The 16,855-nt window shown below is 47.4% G+C and overlaps 2 protein-coding genes across 2 annotated transcripts; one reads left to right on the top strand and one right to left on the bottom strand.

Annotated features, from left to right (window-relative positions):
* Window positions 1-10,661: 10,661 nt before the first annotated feature.
* LOC147273342 (UPF0047 protein C4A8.02c-like) lies at window positions 10,662-13,359 on the top strand (the record flags this gene model as incomplete). The annotated part of the gene is made up of 6 exons (XM_086228204.1): window positions 10,662-10,743; window positions 10,869-10,963; window positions 11,059-11,092; window positions 11,790-11,844; window positions 11,931-11,973; window positions 13,054-13,359. Coding segments are annotated over 6 exons (381 nt in total), but the record flags the coding sequence as incomplete, so codon positions are not given.
* A 135-nt stretch (window positions 13,360-13,494) lies between these two features.
* Window positions 13,495-14,471, bottom strand: LOC147273343 (putative calcium-binding protein CML19). Its single transcript, XM_086257435.1, has one exon. It carries the CDS (start codon window positions 14,289-14,291, stop codon window positions 13,671-13,673), a length of 621 nt encoding a protein of 206 aa, XP_086113561.1. The 5' UTR covers window positions 14,292-14,471; the 3' UTR covers window positions 13,495-13,670.
* Between the last annotated feature and the right edge of the window lie 2,384 nt (window positions 14,472-16,855).

Consider the following 16,855-nt stretch of genomic DNA (forward strand, 5'->3'; position numbering starts at 1 on the left):
CGAATCCGACCACGTACGGCGGTAGGCGAGGTGGTTCCGAGGGTGTTTGGGGCGGAAACTTTGGGCGGAGGAAAACCAGTAAGTGATTCTCCTCCTTTCTGAGTTTTTTGCATTTCGGGTTTTCTGGGTGTGTGTTCTTGGTGTTCTTGAAAAAGGACATCTTTTGATCCAAAAAGCAAGAGAGAGAAAAAGAGAAACTGTTAGTGATGTCTGGATCCGACTCGAGTGATCGGCTCGGCTCTGGGGAGGCGTTTGAAGGAGACAGCGAGGCCGAGATGAGCCGAAGCCCACCTGCGGAAGAGGCCGAGCCGAGCCGAAGCCCACCTGCGGGTGAGGCGAGTTGGGATGGCTTGTCCGAAGAATTGGACGAGGCCGGCTCGGCACTGAATCGCAATCCAGGTGGAGAGCGCCGAGCCCGAGGGGATCAAGAAAACCTCGAGATACTGAGTTCCGATTGGGAACAAGGGACGGCCGAAGGAGGCGACGAAGAGCCTCTCGACGTCGAGCCGATCGCCATTATCCCGAGCAGACTCACTTCAGGCTCGGATGAAAGGGATAGGGGTCACGAGGCTTCGACCTCGGCTCAGGGAGTGACGGGGAGTCCGGTCGACCCGGACTTCTATGAGGAACTGGCGTGGAAGGCCGACCAGATCCCCAACGAGATGACCGAATACCATCTCAGGGACTTGAGGAATAGGTACTCAGTCCCCGACTCCGTGCTGATGAGGTTGCCGACCGAGGGGGAGAAGCCGAGCCGACCCCCGATAGGATGGGTGACCATGTACCCGGAGATGTTTGAGAATGGGGTTCGGCTTCCCCTGCATACCTTCCTGCAGGACTGGCTCGCGACGATCGGCGCGGCGCCACACCAGCTGAACCCGAATGTATACAGGATCATCCTGTCCATGCATATCTTGTGGCACAAAGTGCACAAGTGTGTGCCACACAAGGATATCCTGTTTTGCAATTACGCGCTGAGGTCGAAGCAGAGCGAGCTCGGATTCTACAACCTCCAGGCGTACTCGGGGCCACTCTTCGGTGGGAATCCCTCTTCCCAGAAGACATGGAAGAAAAGATACTTCTTTGTCTCTGGGGATTGGGAATTCGTCGATCCGAACAGAATGACTTCGGCTCGGGTTCCCAGAGCCTTTAGGATCCCAGGTGGGCATTGGGAGTTTGGGGCCGATCCGAGGACAATTTGCTTATGTCTTGTAACAATTGCATTTTTCCTCTGTCTAACCCTTTTTGGTTTCGCCTTTGCAGTCAGCTGGGGCAAGTACAAGCTCCGAGGCGAACTCAAGGACCAGATCGCCGCGATTAGGGACTCACCGGCAGAGTACTTGTCAACCAAGTTCCTGCTCGGGGAGACTCAGATCCGATCGAGCGGGATCTCCTGGTTTGTGCCCAGGTGGAATCCTAGGGCCGAAAGGGGAATGGCGCCCACCGAACTGGAGACTCGCCTTAGGAGGAGGGCGGCTCGGAGTGTCCAGAAGAAAGCAGCGGGGCGGCCCCCTGCCGAGCCGGTCCAGGCTCCTGCCCCAGCGGCAGCCCAGCCTAGATCTCCTGCGCCGAGACCGGTTCGGCAAGCAGAGAAGAGGAAAGCTCCCCAGACCGAGGCCCCGGTGGAGAAGAGGGCTCGGGCCGAACCCGGCGGTTCTGGTGCCGGAGCATCTGGTTCGGCGCCCCTGAAGGCGGTGGAGGTAGACCCCGGCCTCGAGCCGTTCGTCACGGGCCTTAAGCGCGTGATGACCGCGAGGGTGCAGGAGGGGCTGTGGGCCGATCATGGCGAGCCGGGCTTCGGCCACCAGGCTCTGATCGCATCCCGCCAGGCCATGTTGGTAAGTCTCTTTTACTTCGGATTTCGTCTATTCGCTCGGTTCGGATTAGTAACAGATATGTTTCTCTTGCAGCTCGCCATGAGGCAGTTCGAAGCTGCTAAGGCCGCCGTCGATGCCGAGGCGAAACTGGAGAGGTTTCGGGCACGAATCCTGGAGCTAAAAGAGAAGCTGGCCGAGGCCGAGCGGACGGTCAATGCCGAGCGCGAACGGTCAGAAGGTCTGCAGTCCAGGCTGGCCAGGAAGGAGGAGGAGGTCGCTCGGCTCGGCAAAGAGCTTGCATCCTCGGAGCAAAATGTGGCTGACTTGAGGCACTATGTCGGCGATCTCCAGCGAGACGTCGAAGCTGCCGAACGGAGGGTCGAAAATGCCGAACTCCGACGTCGAGCTGAAGTGCCGAGCGCCCAGGCACTGGCTGATGCCCATTTTGATGGGTATCAGGAGCTCTTGGAGGCGATCAAATCGAAGAGGCCGGACTGGGATGTCTCATTCCTTGGCGAGTCCGATGACGATGAAGACACCCAGGGAAGTCAACAGGATGAGCTTCCTCCCTCCGATCGCCAAGTCCGCGCCGAAGTCGAGCCGACTCCGGAAGATCCTCCACCGCCTGCACACGAGCCGAACCCGATTCCCGCAGTCCCCGACTCCGATCCTAATGATGAGATGCAGATCGGCGGGGTTGAGGTGGTGCAGCTTGGCGAGGAGACGCCTGAGGAGTCTACCGAGCCGATCCAAGAGGGCCCTGCCGAGCGATCTGCATGATAGCTGATTTTGTTTAACTCTTATGTTGTCTTGTTTTTGTTTTTTGTTCCCGAGCCGAAGTGTGGCTCGGGTTTAATTGTTTTTGGAACAATTTGTATTTGGTTTTATGTTATTTATTTATCAGTATTTTCTTTATATGATACAAGTTGCTGTCAGTTCGGCTCGGAAATTAAGCTAAAAGACAAAACTAATAACACATGGACAAGAAAATGATAAAAGTGAAAGACATAATAAAAACCAAGGCATTTTGAGATCGGCTCGGCATGCCGATCGTAATGAAAATGAATGGTAATGGTAAATTAAAACTTGTCTTCGGATCAGCTTGATAAGCATAACCAAGATAAGTAAAAATTTAACAACCCTAGTGATTCCGAATGGGCTCGGCATACCCATTGAGGTATTTAGGAATGCGGTTTTTTTTGAGAAAAATATTCAAACCTACTTTCAGATCGGCTCGGCATGCACGATGAAAGTTTTGGTTGGAGTGTATATTTTTCTTTTAAAAATATCCTGTTGAACGTTAGGACTGTAGGAAGTCACTTCGGCTCGGACAGGGATTTTTATAGACCTGATAAGTCTGTAATATGTCGAGCATCGGGCCGGAAATGGCGCGCCAGCTCGACACATGAGTTTATAGACCTGATGAGTCTGTAATATGCCGAGCATCGGGCCGGAAATGGCGCGCCAGTTCGACACATGAGTTTATAGACCTGATGAGTCTGTAATATGCCGAGCATCGGGCCGGAAATGGCGCGCCAGCTCGACACATGAGTTTATAGACCTGATGAGTCTGTAATGCACCGAGCGTCGGGCCGAGAATGGCACTTCGGCTCGGCACATGTGTTTACTATTTTTTCGAAGGAAACACTTAGATCTTTCCTCTTTGTTGGAAGTGTATAGGAGTAGAGTCCCCAGTGTTTGCTTCGAAAAATAAGAAGAAAAATGAGTAGAAATGTGTTCATCTTTTCATTGATTGGAATGGGTGTTAGGTCGGACAGTCCCCGATCCTAACTACATTTTTACTGGTAATAAGTCTTCAAGTGTTCAGCGTTCCAGCTATGCTTGAGAGGCTTACCAGCTAGAGTGGCCAAGTTGTAAGTGCCAGGCTTGACTATGCCTGTGATTTTGTATGGTCCGGTCCAGTTCGGATCGAATGAGCTCTCCTTGACAGCGAGGGGATTCTTTTTCATGACGAGGCTGCCCAATCCGAAGCTCCTGGGTCTGACCCTCTGGTTGTAGTATTTGGCTACCCTCTTTTGGTAAGCGGCTCGGCAGAGATTGGCGTTGGTTCGCCTCTCCTCGACTATGTCCAGGCCGAGCCGAAGACCGGTGTCATTGGTCTCGGGTTTGTACGTGCCGGTCCGGAATGAAGGAGTCCCCATTTCGACCGGGACGACGGCGTCAGTTCCGAATGCCAATGCATAGGGTGTTTCCTTCGTCGAGTTGCGATAGGAAGTTCGGTAAGACCAAAGCACCTCTGGCAAGAGTTCAGGCCAATTCCCCTTAGCATTATCCAGTTTAGTCTTGAGGGTCTTCTTGATGATCTTGTTGATGGCCTCGACCTGTCCGTTCGACTGCGGATGGTAAGGCGCGGTGAAGCGCAAGTTGATGTTCAGACGTGAACAAAAGCTCCTGAACTTCTTGCAGTCGAACTGTTTGCCATTGTCCGCAATGATGGTGTGCGGCATGCCGAACCGGCAAATGATGTTCTTCCAGACGAAGGTTTCCATCCGTTCGGCTGTGGTTGTGGCCAGGGGTTCGGCCTCGGCCCACTTGGTGAAGTAGTCGACTGCTACCACAGCCATGGTGACTTGCCCTTTCGCCTTCGGCATTGGGCCGATCAGATCGAGTCCCCACTGCGCGAACGGCCAGGGACTGGATATGGAGGTCAGCAACTGGGGAGGTTGATGGGGGACTGCGGCAAATTGCTGGCATTTGATACAAGCGCGAGAGAGATGATCCGCGTCTTTGTTCAGCGTCGGCCAGAAGTAGCCCTGCCGGATCGTCTTGTAGGCGAGGGCTCTTCCTCCAGAGTGGTTTCCGCATATCCCCTCGTGGATTTCTTTCAGTACATCCTGACCTTCCTGGGGAGTGACACACCGCAAGTAAGGCAGGGAGAAACTCCTCTTGTAGAGCTGACCACCGATCATGCTGAACCGAGCCGACCTTGTTTTGATGAGGCGTGCCTTGTCCCTCTCTGGGGGGAGGATTCCGGAGACCAAGTAGGTGATGATCGGCGTCATCCAGTTCGGCTCGGCCTCGGTCTGTATGATAGTGACCTCGTTTTCGGCGGTGCTAGGTCTGTCCAGGATTTCAACTGGAACGTGTCTAGCGGATCCGGTGTCTGTGGCCGAAGCCAAACGTGCCAAGGCGTCGGCTCTGCAGTTCTCTGCCCTCGGGATTTGGGATATTTTGTACTCATGGAAGTTCCCAAGCAGCAGACGAGTCTTCTCGAGATAGGCAGTCATGCTAGGTTCTCGAGTCTCATACTCTCCCAATATCTGATTGACGATGAGTTGGGAGTCGCTGAAGATGTTCAGTTTGGTTGCGCCGAGCTCCTTTGCCAGTCTGAGTCCGGCGATGAGAGCCTCATACTCTGCTTCATTGTTGGACGCTTGAAATCTGAAGCGAAGGGCATACTCCATCACAACTTGTTCTGGGGAGATCAGAACAAGCCCGGCTCCACTTCCCATGGTGTTGGAAGATCCGTCCACATAGAGGGTCCAGGTGAGGAGGTCAACCTGGCCGTGATCGCCGTTTGAGTTCGGATCAGACGCCGCTGGCATAGCGTCGGTGCGCGGCGGATCCTCCATCGAGGTGGTCGACTCACAGATGAAGTCCGACATGGCTTGACCTTTGATGGCCGTCCTGGGACGGTAGATGATGTCAAACTCGCCGAGCTCAACTGACCACCTGATGAGCCGACCCGAAGTCTCGGGTTTTGCCAGGATTTGTCTGAGCGGCTGATCCGTCAAGACAACGATTGAATGAGCCTGGAAGTAGGGTCTCAGTTTCCGAGCCGAGCTGACCAGGGCGAGAGCCATCTTCTCGAACTTTGGATATCTGGTCTCGGCATCGGCGAGGGCTCGGCTCGTATAGAAGACGGGGTGTTGTACACCGCCGACCTCTCTCACTAGAACTGAGCTGAGAGCCGAGTCAGAGACAGAGAGGTAGAGAAAAAGTTCTTCACCTTCTTCTGGTTTGGATAAGATGGGAGGTTCCCCCATGTGTCTTTTCAGATCTTGAAAAGCCCGCTCGCATTGGGGGGTCCATTCTATGCTCTTCCCTGCTCCCCTTAAGGCTTTGAAGAAAGGGAGGCACCGGTCAGTGGACTTCGAGATGAACCGGTTCAGGGCGGCGACTCTTCCAGTCAGACTCTGGATTTCCTTGCGTGTCCTTGGAGACTTCATGTTGATCAAGGCCTGGATCTTCTCCGGGTTGGCCTCAATCCCCCGTTGGCTGACCAGGTAGCCAAGGAACTTTCCTGACCAAACCCCAAAGACACATTTTGCTGGGTTCAGCCGCATCTGATACTCCTTCAGGACTCCGAACATGTCTGAGAGGTCCCTGACGTGATCGTCCGCCTTGATGCTTTTGACCAGCATGTCATCTACGTAAACCTCTACGGATTTGCCGATGGAGGATCTGAACATGTGGTTGACCAGCCTTTGGTAGGTGGCTCCGGCGTTTTTGAGGCCGAAGGGCATGACCTTGTAACAGTACATGCCGCGATCCGTTATGAAAGATGTGCCTTCCTGGTCGGACTTGTGCATCAGGATCTGGTTGTATCAAGAGTAGGCGTCCATGAAGCTGAGGAGCTGATGTCCTGCTGTTGCATCGACGAGCTGATCTATTCTGGGCAAGGGAAAGCTATCCTTGGGACAAGCCCTGTTCAGATCGGTGAAGTCCACACACATCCTCCACTTCCCATTGTTCTTCTTTACCATGACCACGTTGGCAAGCCAGTCGGGGTAGTTGACCTCCCGGATGAACCCATTGTTTTGCAACTTGGTTACCTCTTCAGCCATGGCGGCGTATCGGACCGGATCGTATGACCTCCTCTTCTGACGGACCGGTTTGCATCCTGGGTCAGTGTTCAGCCTGTGGGTGATCACGTCAGACGATATGCCTGGCATGTCATCGTAAGACCAGGCGAACACTTCCGCGTTGGCACGGAGGAAGTCAATTATGGCGGAGCGCTGCTCGAGGCTGATCTGAGTCCCCACTCGGACGAGCCGATCCGGTGTCTCGTCCGAGATTGGCATTTCCTCCCAAGCCTCGGCGGGAAGGGGCCGAGAATCTGAGCTCGGCTCGGAAGTGAAGTCGAATGTCTCCGCCCTCGGCCATCTGCCCGAATCGGCGATGGAGTCAAGTTCCTGCGAGTTCGGCAGCTGACCCTTCTGTTTGATCGAAGCGGCGTAGTATGACCGAGCCGAGCACTGATCTCCTTGAATGACGATGCAGTCGTCGCCCACCGGACATTTGATGAGGAGGTTGGCGTAATGGACGATGCAGTCAAGGTCGACCAGAGCCGGTCTGCCCAGAATGATGTTGTAGGCTGACGGCCGCTTGACGACAATGAAGTACGTCATGCAGGTCTTCTTAATCGGTCCCTTCCCGAGCGAAAGGGGAAGGTAGATGTGTCCGAGGGGCTGAACCACTTCTCCCCCGAACCCGACTAAGGCAGGTGTATCGGTCTCCAACTTATCCTCGCAGATGCCCATCTGCGCGAACGCAGAGTGGTAGAGGATGTTGACTGAGCTCCCTCCATCGACGAAGGAGCGCGCGATGGTTGTCCCGGCCACCTCAGCCACTATGACGACCGGATCATAGTGGGGGAAGATGATCTCGTTTGCCTCGTTCGGCTCAAAGGTGACCGGCGCCCAGTCCTTCCGCTGTCTTTTGGAAGTGCTGGGCTGACCTGCCTGGATCGACAGGGACTCGTGAGCTTGAGCCGCCTGTCTGACATACTCCTTCTGGGATCGGTTCGAGCTCCCTACGAAGGTTGGTCCCCCGCCGATTGATCCGATGGCAGCATCCTGGACCTCGATGGTGTTGGTGGGCTTCTTCGGCGCGGCCTTGGGTACCCTAGGTCCACCGGCCAGGAATTGATTGATCTTACCCGCCCGGGCAAGAGTCTCAATTCCGTCGCGGAGGGCGTAGCAATCACCCGTGACGTGGCCGTGATTGGAGTGGTACTTGCAGAAGACGCCCTCCTTGATTTTGTCTGGGGGTGGTCCCTTGATCTCCCTTGCAACTGGGAGTTGGTCCTTGACATTGGAGTAGATTGTCTCCAGACCGGCATTGAGGGGAGTGTACTCCGTGTACTGGACAAACTTGGGTCCCTTACCCAGAAGTTGGCGTGGCTCCTCGGTCCTGGTCTTCTTGGATTGGACCTGGGGTTTGGGAGTTGCGACCTCTCCCTCCTTCCTCTTGGCCGAGGTCGGCCTGGGGTTCAGGGCCTCCACCTGAGCATCCCACTCCTCAGCCCTCGCCCACTTAGTGGCTTCGGCAGAGAGCTCATCGTAAGTGGAGGGAGGATTCCTCATTAGGTGGGAGCGGAGTCCCCCGGCGTGCAGACCTTGCATGAGGGCGTTCTTAGCTGACCTATCGTCGCAATCGTCACACTTCGTATACTCGATGTTGAAGCGGATCAGATAGGCCTTGAGGCTCTCCCCTTCCTGCTGCTTAATGAGCGACATATCGTTCAAGTTGTAGAGTCGTTCGGATACAACCCGATATCTCGCCAGGAAGGCCCTCCGGAGGTCGGAGAAGGAGTCGATGGAGTTCGGTTGGAGGGTTCGGAACCAACCCCGAGCCGAGCCCTTCAAGGTCGAAGGGAAGATTCTGCACTTCGTGGCTTCAGATGCCTGGCGGGCCTCCATGGCGTATCTGAAGCTGTCAAGATGGTCGTAGGGATCCTTGGTCCCATCGTACTGATCCATCTTGGGGGGTTTGGTGTTGCGGGAGACCTCAGCGTCCAGGATTCTGCTGTGTACGGGAGGGGGAGTTCCTCTCCGTGGTCGGCCCTACCGGTGTACCCCCTGGAGACCTCGACGTGGCCGAGCCGATCGTGGACGCTCCGGATTTGGTCCTGGACCAGAGTCCGGACAAGATTTTCCACGTCGGGCGGGGTCGGCTCGGCCGCATTTTCCCCCGAGCATTCGGCCTGGTTACCGAGTCTCTCACTCACCGGCTGGCGAGTGATCCTCTCGCTCGCCGGTCGTCGATCCGACATGATCATAGTCGATCCCAGTCGGTCGCTCACCGATCGTCTCCCTGAGTGAGCTCCTGATGGGGAAGGATCCTAGCTGATGATGGGGCCGAGCCTATCCCTAATCGGGACCCTGGTTTCATCCGAACCGGCTGGACTGTTGGCCCCCAACCTTGATTGGGCCGGGAGTCGTCGGTTTGTATTCGGGTCGGCACGGTCTCCGCTCGAATTCCTGGGGACACGTTTCCCGAAAGCCGCCAGTTTTCGCTGAAGAAGACGGTGGGCGTTCAGGCACTCGGCCTGTTCGGCCGGGGGCATGTCCTCGAAGCCCGGGAAGACGTGATCCGAGTCCTGCCGATCGGTCTGGTCGTTCGGCTCGGCAGGAGTGCTTTGCCGAGAAGGAGATGGTGAAAGGACCTCCTGCTCGGTTCGGGTTCGGCGCGATTGGAAACCCGAACCCCCACTATTCTCGAGCCGAGCACGATGGCGTGCAAGTTCGCCGGCCAGCTCGGCCTGCTTCGCAAGCAGCTCATTATTCTGCTTGAGAAGTGCATTCTCAGCGGCCAGGTGCCGTTGGCTCTCCTTAAGGAGTTTGTGAGCAGCTCGGATTTTGGAGGGACCTTTGGACTTGGATGTCCTGGGGGGTTGTGCTCCCCTTGTCTTTTCAGGTGTCTCAGGCTGATGTTGTTCATCATTCTGAGATGCTCCTGAGGAAGAGCTGGTGTCCCGAAAGATGGTAGCCATGATGACTTATGTGAAGGAGGGGCTTAGCACTTGCAGTGATGAACACAACGGCTGAAGTCGGCTTCCCACAGACGGCGCCAATCTGTTGATGCAAATTCTCGTAAGGTAGATGCAACAACTTAGATAAGCTGATCTGGCTGATCAGGTGCTTTGCTGGATGATGAAGTGGATGCTGGTTGAGATCTTCCTGCAAGAGAAACAAGGTCAAGGGAGATGGACCGGTGTGGTACCAGCCAAACACGCTCCGATGATGAAGTCAGTGATGGTATTTGATGGTGGATGAGGAAGAACAAAGGAAGAACTTGGGAGAAAGGGAAGAACAAGGCAAATGTTCTGGGTTATTCTCAGCAAGTTGGGTATATTCTTGGGAGAGTGGAAATTTTGTGTAAGTGTTTTGTGTGTAGATGCGTAGTCTTAGTTTTTGCACATATGACTTGATATATATAAGTAAAGGAAACCTTAATGAGTAAGATACCTGCATGTGAATGAATGGTTGCCAGAGACCCACGTACCTGGTCAGACCTAGTTGCATGCTCAGCTGCCTGCTTCTTCAGCATTCAATGCTGCATTGAATGCTCCATTAAATGCAAGGCTGGAAGGTTCAGGCAGACTGCTCCAGTAGTCATGAATGCAAGCCTGATATCCCCTCTGTCAGAAGATTTGTGTCAGGTGCATTTAAGTGTGGCGGTTCGTCCCAGCGTGATCTTCCCGGGAATGGCGGCGGAGAGCCGAGCCGAGCCGATACAAGCACATGTTCTTATGCGTAGACATAAAGTCCATGTGTGATCGGATCGGGCATGGGATTCAAGACCGAGCCGATCCAGTAGACTGGGGTCCTTCCGAGTCCTAACTGGTCGACGCCAGAACTCGAAAAGAGACCGTGCCCTGTGCCGAGCCGAGCCGAACCGGAATGACCGTGGTGAGATGGACACTCGATCCATTGAAAGATCATCGGTTCGGCTCGGACCGAACATGGTGGGCCCGGCGTGGAAATTCGGTCCGAGCTGGTAGAGGAAATGCTGACCAGTGATGATGTGGAGGTCAAAGTTTGACTATAGAAAGTCAACTCCGAGATGGGTGTTGACCAGCCACGTGTCGAGCCGTGATTGGCTATTCGGATCGATGTGGATTTTCCCACAAACACTGATAATTTGTCAGAATTCAACTGTGGCCTTGCTCATCTCTTCTGTAAGTTAGCCAAGGCCCCAAGCCTAAACTAATATCTGCCCCATTTTCATGTTCAAACTGCCTTATAGACTTATAGTATTAACTTTTTTGTTTTTGGATAAATAAATAAAAAAATGATATTCCAGTGCACCACACAAGTGCTTCTCTTACTATCAATGAGAATTATGACTCTGATGTTCGTGATGATACAGAGACATTCCTCAATAGAATAGTTCCTGAGGTTAGTTTGTTTCCTGTTATATACTTACATCTCATGTAGCAGCATATGTTATTCTAAGGAGATGGGGTATGTGATGGTTTGGTGTTTATTTTCAGGGATCATCTGCACCATGGAAGCATACCCTTGAAGGTTAGTATTGGATTCATTTGATCAAATAGAGACCACGGATTTGACCTCTTGTTCTGTGGAATACTTTGGTTTCCTCTGTTTAACCCAAATTGCTAATTATCAAAGAATTTAACTTGGTGTGTGTCTGTGTATATATATATACACACAAAAATATTCTCTCTGCAGGATGTCTGAGTTAAAGAACCGGACATGGGTCTTTGTTGATTTTTATCATTTTTAGGCTATGTTAATTTTTTGTCATTTTTAGGCTATTTATGAGAGGGTTCAACATTTTAGGGTATAGGGTTCTATATTTTAGGTTATAGAATCATTGTTCAAGGTTAGATTTTAGGTTTACACTCCCAAGTTCAAAACCAGAAATCTAACCGAGGAACGGAAGCTCAAAATCATGAGAGTTAAAACCGAGGAAGGAGTCTCAATTGACGATTTATACCCTAACCCTGCCAAGAACAAGATCAAAAGGTGAAGAAAAAGCCATAAAATATATGTGTCCGTAGTAAAGAACAGACATCTTGCAGAGAGAAAGACTATATATATATATATATATATATATAGATATGAAAACAAACAAAAAAAGAAATCTGTTTGATCAAATAACCCTTTTGTGCCTTGGTGACATTAGTAATTCTGCTTTTATTTTTATGGTGGCTTGTAAATTTTTTCCAACTGTTGATACTGAATTATGTAAGCTTTGCAGGCTCAGATGACATGCCGGCACACATTAAATCATCAATGTTTGGCTGCGCGCTGACGTAAGGATATCTTAATAGCTTGGTTGAAACTGCTTATTTGCTTTAAAAATGGATTGTGCATTTAAAGGTTCCTTGTTCTTATGCAGGATTCCAATTACAAATGGAAAGCTTAACATGGGAACCTGGCAGGTACGTAAAACCAATTATTTAAATTTCAGAAGTTTTCTATTTGTTAAGAGCTTGCATTACCCAACCTTGTTATCATGATTTGAGCTTGGCAAGATTTTCCATGAATGCCCTGCTTTTTAATTCCTTGGACAATGACTAATTATTAGCTATGGGAAAATGGAACAACAAATTTAAGTCCTGGACATAAAATTGCATCATGATTAGGGGAGGTGAACCACAAAACAGTGCTGAAGAAATTTCTAACCGCAAAAGAAGTTGTTTTGAGAAAATACCCTTCACATTTCTCCCCTATTAGAATTGAATTGTCCATAAATTTTGTCTTGAATCTTAAGCCTTGAACATTTTTATGTAGACAGAATATGTAAATTAAAAGACTAGAAGTGTCTTCAGTAAAATGTTTTGAAGATAGGTAGTCAATGGTGTTGGTGCGTGGTGAAACATATCTCCAGACCTAGTTGTGAGCAGCTCGACTTTGAAGATACCAGGCTGCAATTTCTTGTTGTTGAGTATGAATTGATGAAAGTATTAGATTAAAACAGGCCTTGTTCTTACAATTTCACTAAGCTTCTGACCTCTGAAGGATAGGTGAGGCACTAACGAGTTAATTACTATGGCACAATGGAATATTGGAATTTGCATATCTATCTTGGCTAACAAGATGATGTTCAATTATTGGTTAAGGTTTTCATTTTCTTAAAAGTTCAAATATATAGAACTGTATGTTCTTGATTAATTATAAGACCATAAAACATCACTTTATATAGAGGTAGGAGAAGCAACAAAATGAGAGCTTCAATTTAACTCAGACTCTCGTATAAACTAAACCATATTATCTCAAATTTAAATTAAAACAACTAGCATTATCTTATCTCTTCCACAAACTCAACTAAACGCCAAAAGCTTCAATATTCAAAAGCCGTATTATCCAATGAAATACACAGTACACTTGCATATTCTTGTGTGTTGTATCATGGACAACCAGTTCCCATTGCATAATTGTTCGACTCTAGTAAAACAAATGTTTGAATTTTGGGTGCTTTAGATAGTATATAATTTTTTTCACTCATTGATATGCTTCAGGGAATATGGTTATGTGAACATCGTGACTGTCCTACTGCCCGGAAAGTTGTGGTTACCCTGAATGGAATATGAAGATGTGGAAATTTCCTGATTTCCTATATCCAAAGTGTGCAAATGAAGTTGTACTTGAGCATCTGCTTTGTAAGTGGGTTGCTAATGTTATAGTTTGCAACTTTCCTTGCTGAACTTCTCTGGTAGTACCTTGTTACTTGTAAAGGATTTTCGTTTTGTGATGCAGATTAGTAGAAGATGTAAGACCTATTACATGGAATTCATGTTTATTAGCTTAAACAATTATTGTCAAGATGTTGCAGCTGCTTACCATTCTAGATAAGTATACATAAAAAAAAAAAAAAAAACAAACAAACAAACAAAAAAACTAGTAACCAGAGAAAGTGGCGTTATTAGAAGAGTTCTTATTCTTTCATGGCCAAAAAAAAAAGAAGAATTCTTATTCTTCATTTATTTGTAAGAGAATCATAGTTGAGATGATCGAAAACAAATGAAAAAATCTCAGTTACAAGTTATTATTATATATACACACACACTGGCAAAGGAATGAATTTAATCAATTGAGGAAAAGGAAAGGAAGAAATGGATGGAGGATGTGAGTGAAATTAGCGCATCATCATGGTTCTGAACTCGTCGAAGCTGAGAACCCCATCTCCGTTGAGGTCGAAGCTGCGAATCATGGACTTGCAATCCTCTATGGAGGGAGACTCGCCGAGTAGCCTAGCCAGCATCCTCTTCAAGCTTGTGGGGGTTATGCAGCCTCCTGACCCCTCCATTTCATACATCCCAAAGGTGTCTCTGAGTTCCTTGTTCTTATCCTCCTCATTTCCATTTGTGGCCTCCATCAACTTTTGGAATTCTTCAATGTCCAGCAGTCCATCTCCGTCCAAATCCGAAGCCTCCACGGCTGCTTGTGCTTCGTCCGCGGACAGCTCTCCTCCAACAGCCCTCACACAAGTCTGCAATTCCGCCGGGGATATCTTACCATCTCCGTTCTCATCAAAGTAAACGAACACCCTCTGGAGTTCGCTGCTGCTGCTGCTGCTGCTGCTGCTGATGCTGCTGATGCTGCGTGTGGTTGGGGGAGGGGGAGGGTCAGTCGAATTCGAAAGAGAAGGCCTCTCTGCCTTTGTTGGAGACAGTAGTTTGCGGCACAATCTTGCCAAGCCTGACTTGGGACTGGACTTTTCATGGGAAGTAGCTGAAGTCGACACCTTCAATGTCATGATGAATGTAAACAAAACCCAGAAGCAAAGATTGATAGATAGGAAAGGTAGACACAACCCAGATAGCTTCTTTCTTTCTGTGGTCTCTTGCTGGTTGCTGCTATATATAGAGAGGGTTTGGATATTGAGAAATGATGTTTGTAACTTGTAAGAGTGTTGGAGACAAACGTGGAGGAAGCACTTGTTTATATAAGTTATGGGATGCCGGATATGATAATGACATGATTGGGTTGGGAATGACAGAGAGACACAGACAATTAGAGAACACGGTTTTGAGCAAAGCAGCTGCCAAAGAATACAATTTTCAATTTTAAATTGAAAATAGATGAAGATGAGGATGAGTATTAGGATGACATCAATTGTACGTGTTGGGTTTTGGTTTTGGTTGAGTTAAGTAATTGAGTGTCAGGTTTCAGCGCGTGAGGGAAGCTTCCTTTCTTGGGATACTGTGTATACTTTCCGCTTCCAGGGATTTCGTATTTTCTTTTCTGCGTGTTTTTTATTAGTTAGTTTGTTTTTTTGGCCATATTCAACTTGCAGACGTGGGAACACTGTCATAGACTCATAAGCCTTGTATTAAACTGACAAAATATAGAGCTTGTCGGTCAACTGAAAAAGAATTTCTATATGCATATCTCTTTAAGTCTTAAATCTTAATACGCACTCTAAATGATTACTTTTTGTCAAATCATCAATTTGGTCTTTATGTTTCAATTTTATTTTGTAAGATTTTATGTGGGTTTCGCATAGAAAGGCAATTTAGTCATTTGATGGAATTTGATTCAATTTCAGTGATCAATTTAGTTTCAGTGATCGATTTAATTTCAGTGGTTAATTTTTTAGTTTCAATGATCGTTTCAGTTTCAATAATCAATTTAGTTTTAGTGATTGTTTTTAGTTTCAGTGATCGATTTCACTTTTAGTAATATCGATTTTCAGTTTCAGTAATATCGATTTTCTCTCTCTCTCTGATCAAACCCTCATCGTCTGGCGAGTAAAGCCAACGAGACCACAATCATCTCTCTTAGATCTCTGCCTATGTTCTCTCTCTCTCTCTCTCTCTCTCTCTTCTCTCTATCTATTTCTATCTCTCTTCTCTTTACTATAACCCATCACCAGAGTCTTGAAGAAGGTCGGCGACCTCTTGATCGAAGTTTGTCTAAGGCATGATCTGGAAGTATAGAGGCCGTAGTTTGTCAAAGGCGCGATCTGGAAGTACTGGACGATTGAAAAGTAACTATCTGGGACGATAATTACTGTCGGACAATGGCAATTATTTGTTACTATCAAAATTAAGATTTTTTATTCCAAAAGTTTGAATTTTTGTGTTTTGTGTTGGTTTTATTCTTTTTGACATGTTTATAAAATAAAATATAGAAGATTTATATAAGTTGTTTTATTTTGGGTATTGTTGCACAGTGAGAATTGCCATTGTCCAATAGTGACTATAATTTCCACTGTTGGACAATGGCAATTCTTTTGACGTGAAAAAAAAAAAAGTTGGGTGCACTGGCTCTGTGCCCAGCGCATTTTTCTACGTGATTTCATTAAAGTAGACTGTATTCAAGGAATTAAACATTGAAATTTTCGGCGAAAATTTCATTTTTTTAGGGTGTCGAAATCGAAATACATGTTTAATAATTTTTCGGGAAGATTTCGGCGAAATTTATCGAAATTTTCATATTTTCTATTTTCTCCAACTTCATAAATTCACCAAAAATAGCTCGAGACTCCAAATAATTCACCGAAAAATTCTACGGACTCGTATTGATGAGTACTAATTTCCTATAACCTAAAAAATAGTCAAATTGCTTTCAAAAAAATTATGAAAAATCCTACTCTTATAATTTAATTCTGAAAAAAATAATAATCGCCAAATTCTTGAATTTTCATTTTCTAAAATTCATTTTCACACAACTAAGCTCTAGAACTACAACCAAATGTCTAAGTTAGTTAAAATAAATTTAAAGAAATTTCTAATTCCTTTAAACAAACCTTAAAACAAATTTGAAAAATTTAAGTAACAAAATTACCATAAGCCAAAATTTGGGTTGTTACATTTAGTGAAGACAAAACTTGGCTAGGTAAGAGACACGAGAAAAAAGGAAGGAAAAATAAAATAAAAAATAAAAAATAACTGAAGAGAGAGGCATGGGGAAAAAAAGTAAGGAAAAAAAAAAGAAAAAAAATGAGGGGGGGTTTGGGGCCTTTGGGTAATTGGAAAGAAAAAAAAAAGGTTTGAGATTTCTTTTAGTTATTTTAAACATTAAACTTTAATACATTTCTATATAAAAAAATAATTAAAAGTATCCTAAGGGGCTTAAAACCTAATATCCTAAAGAATATAGAGTATATAGGGTTTAATGTATAGATTATAGAATATAAACAGTATTAGGGTATATAGAATATATAGAGTATTAGGGTTTAGATTTTAGTGTATAATTAAATTATACAGTATATATAAAGAATATACTAATTTTGTTTATTCATTATACTAATTTTTATTAACAGTATTTGCTCTAGCGCGCATTATATTTACCTTATATTACATAAAACCTACTATA

This window comes from Dryas octopetala, chromosome 9 (assembly GCF_963921425.1).
Source record: "Dryas octopetala chromosome 9, drDryOcto1.1, whole genome shotgun sequence".
In the NCBI taxonomy this organism is placed as follows: Eukaryota; Viridiplantae; Streptophyta; class Magnoliopsida; order Rosales; family Rosaceae; genus Dryas; species Dryas octopetala.

Excerpts from the sequence above, each read along its gene's own strand:
- LOC147273343 (XM_086257435.1), bottom strand. The coding sequence starts at position 14,291 with ATGACATTGAAGGTGTCGACTTCAGCTACTTCCCATGAAAAGTCCAGT.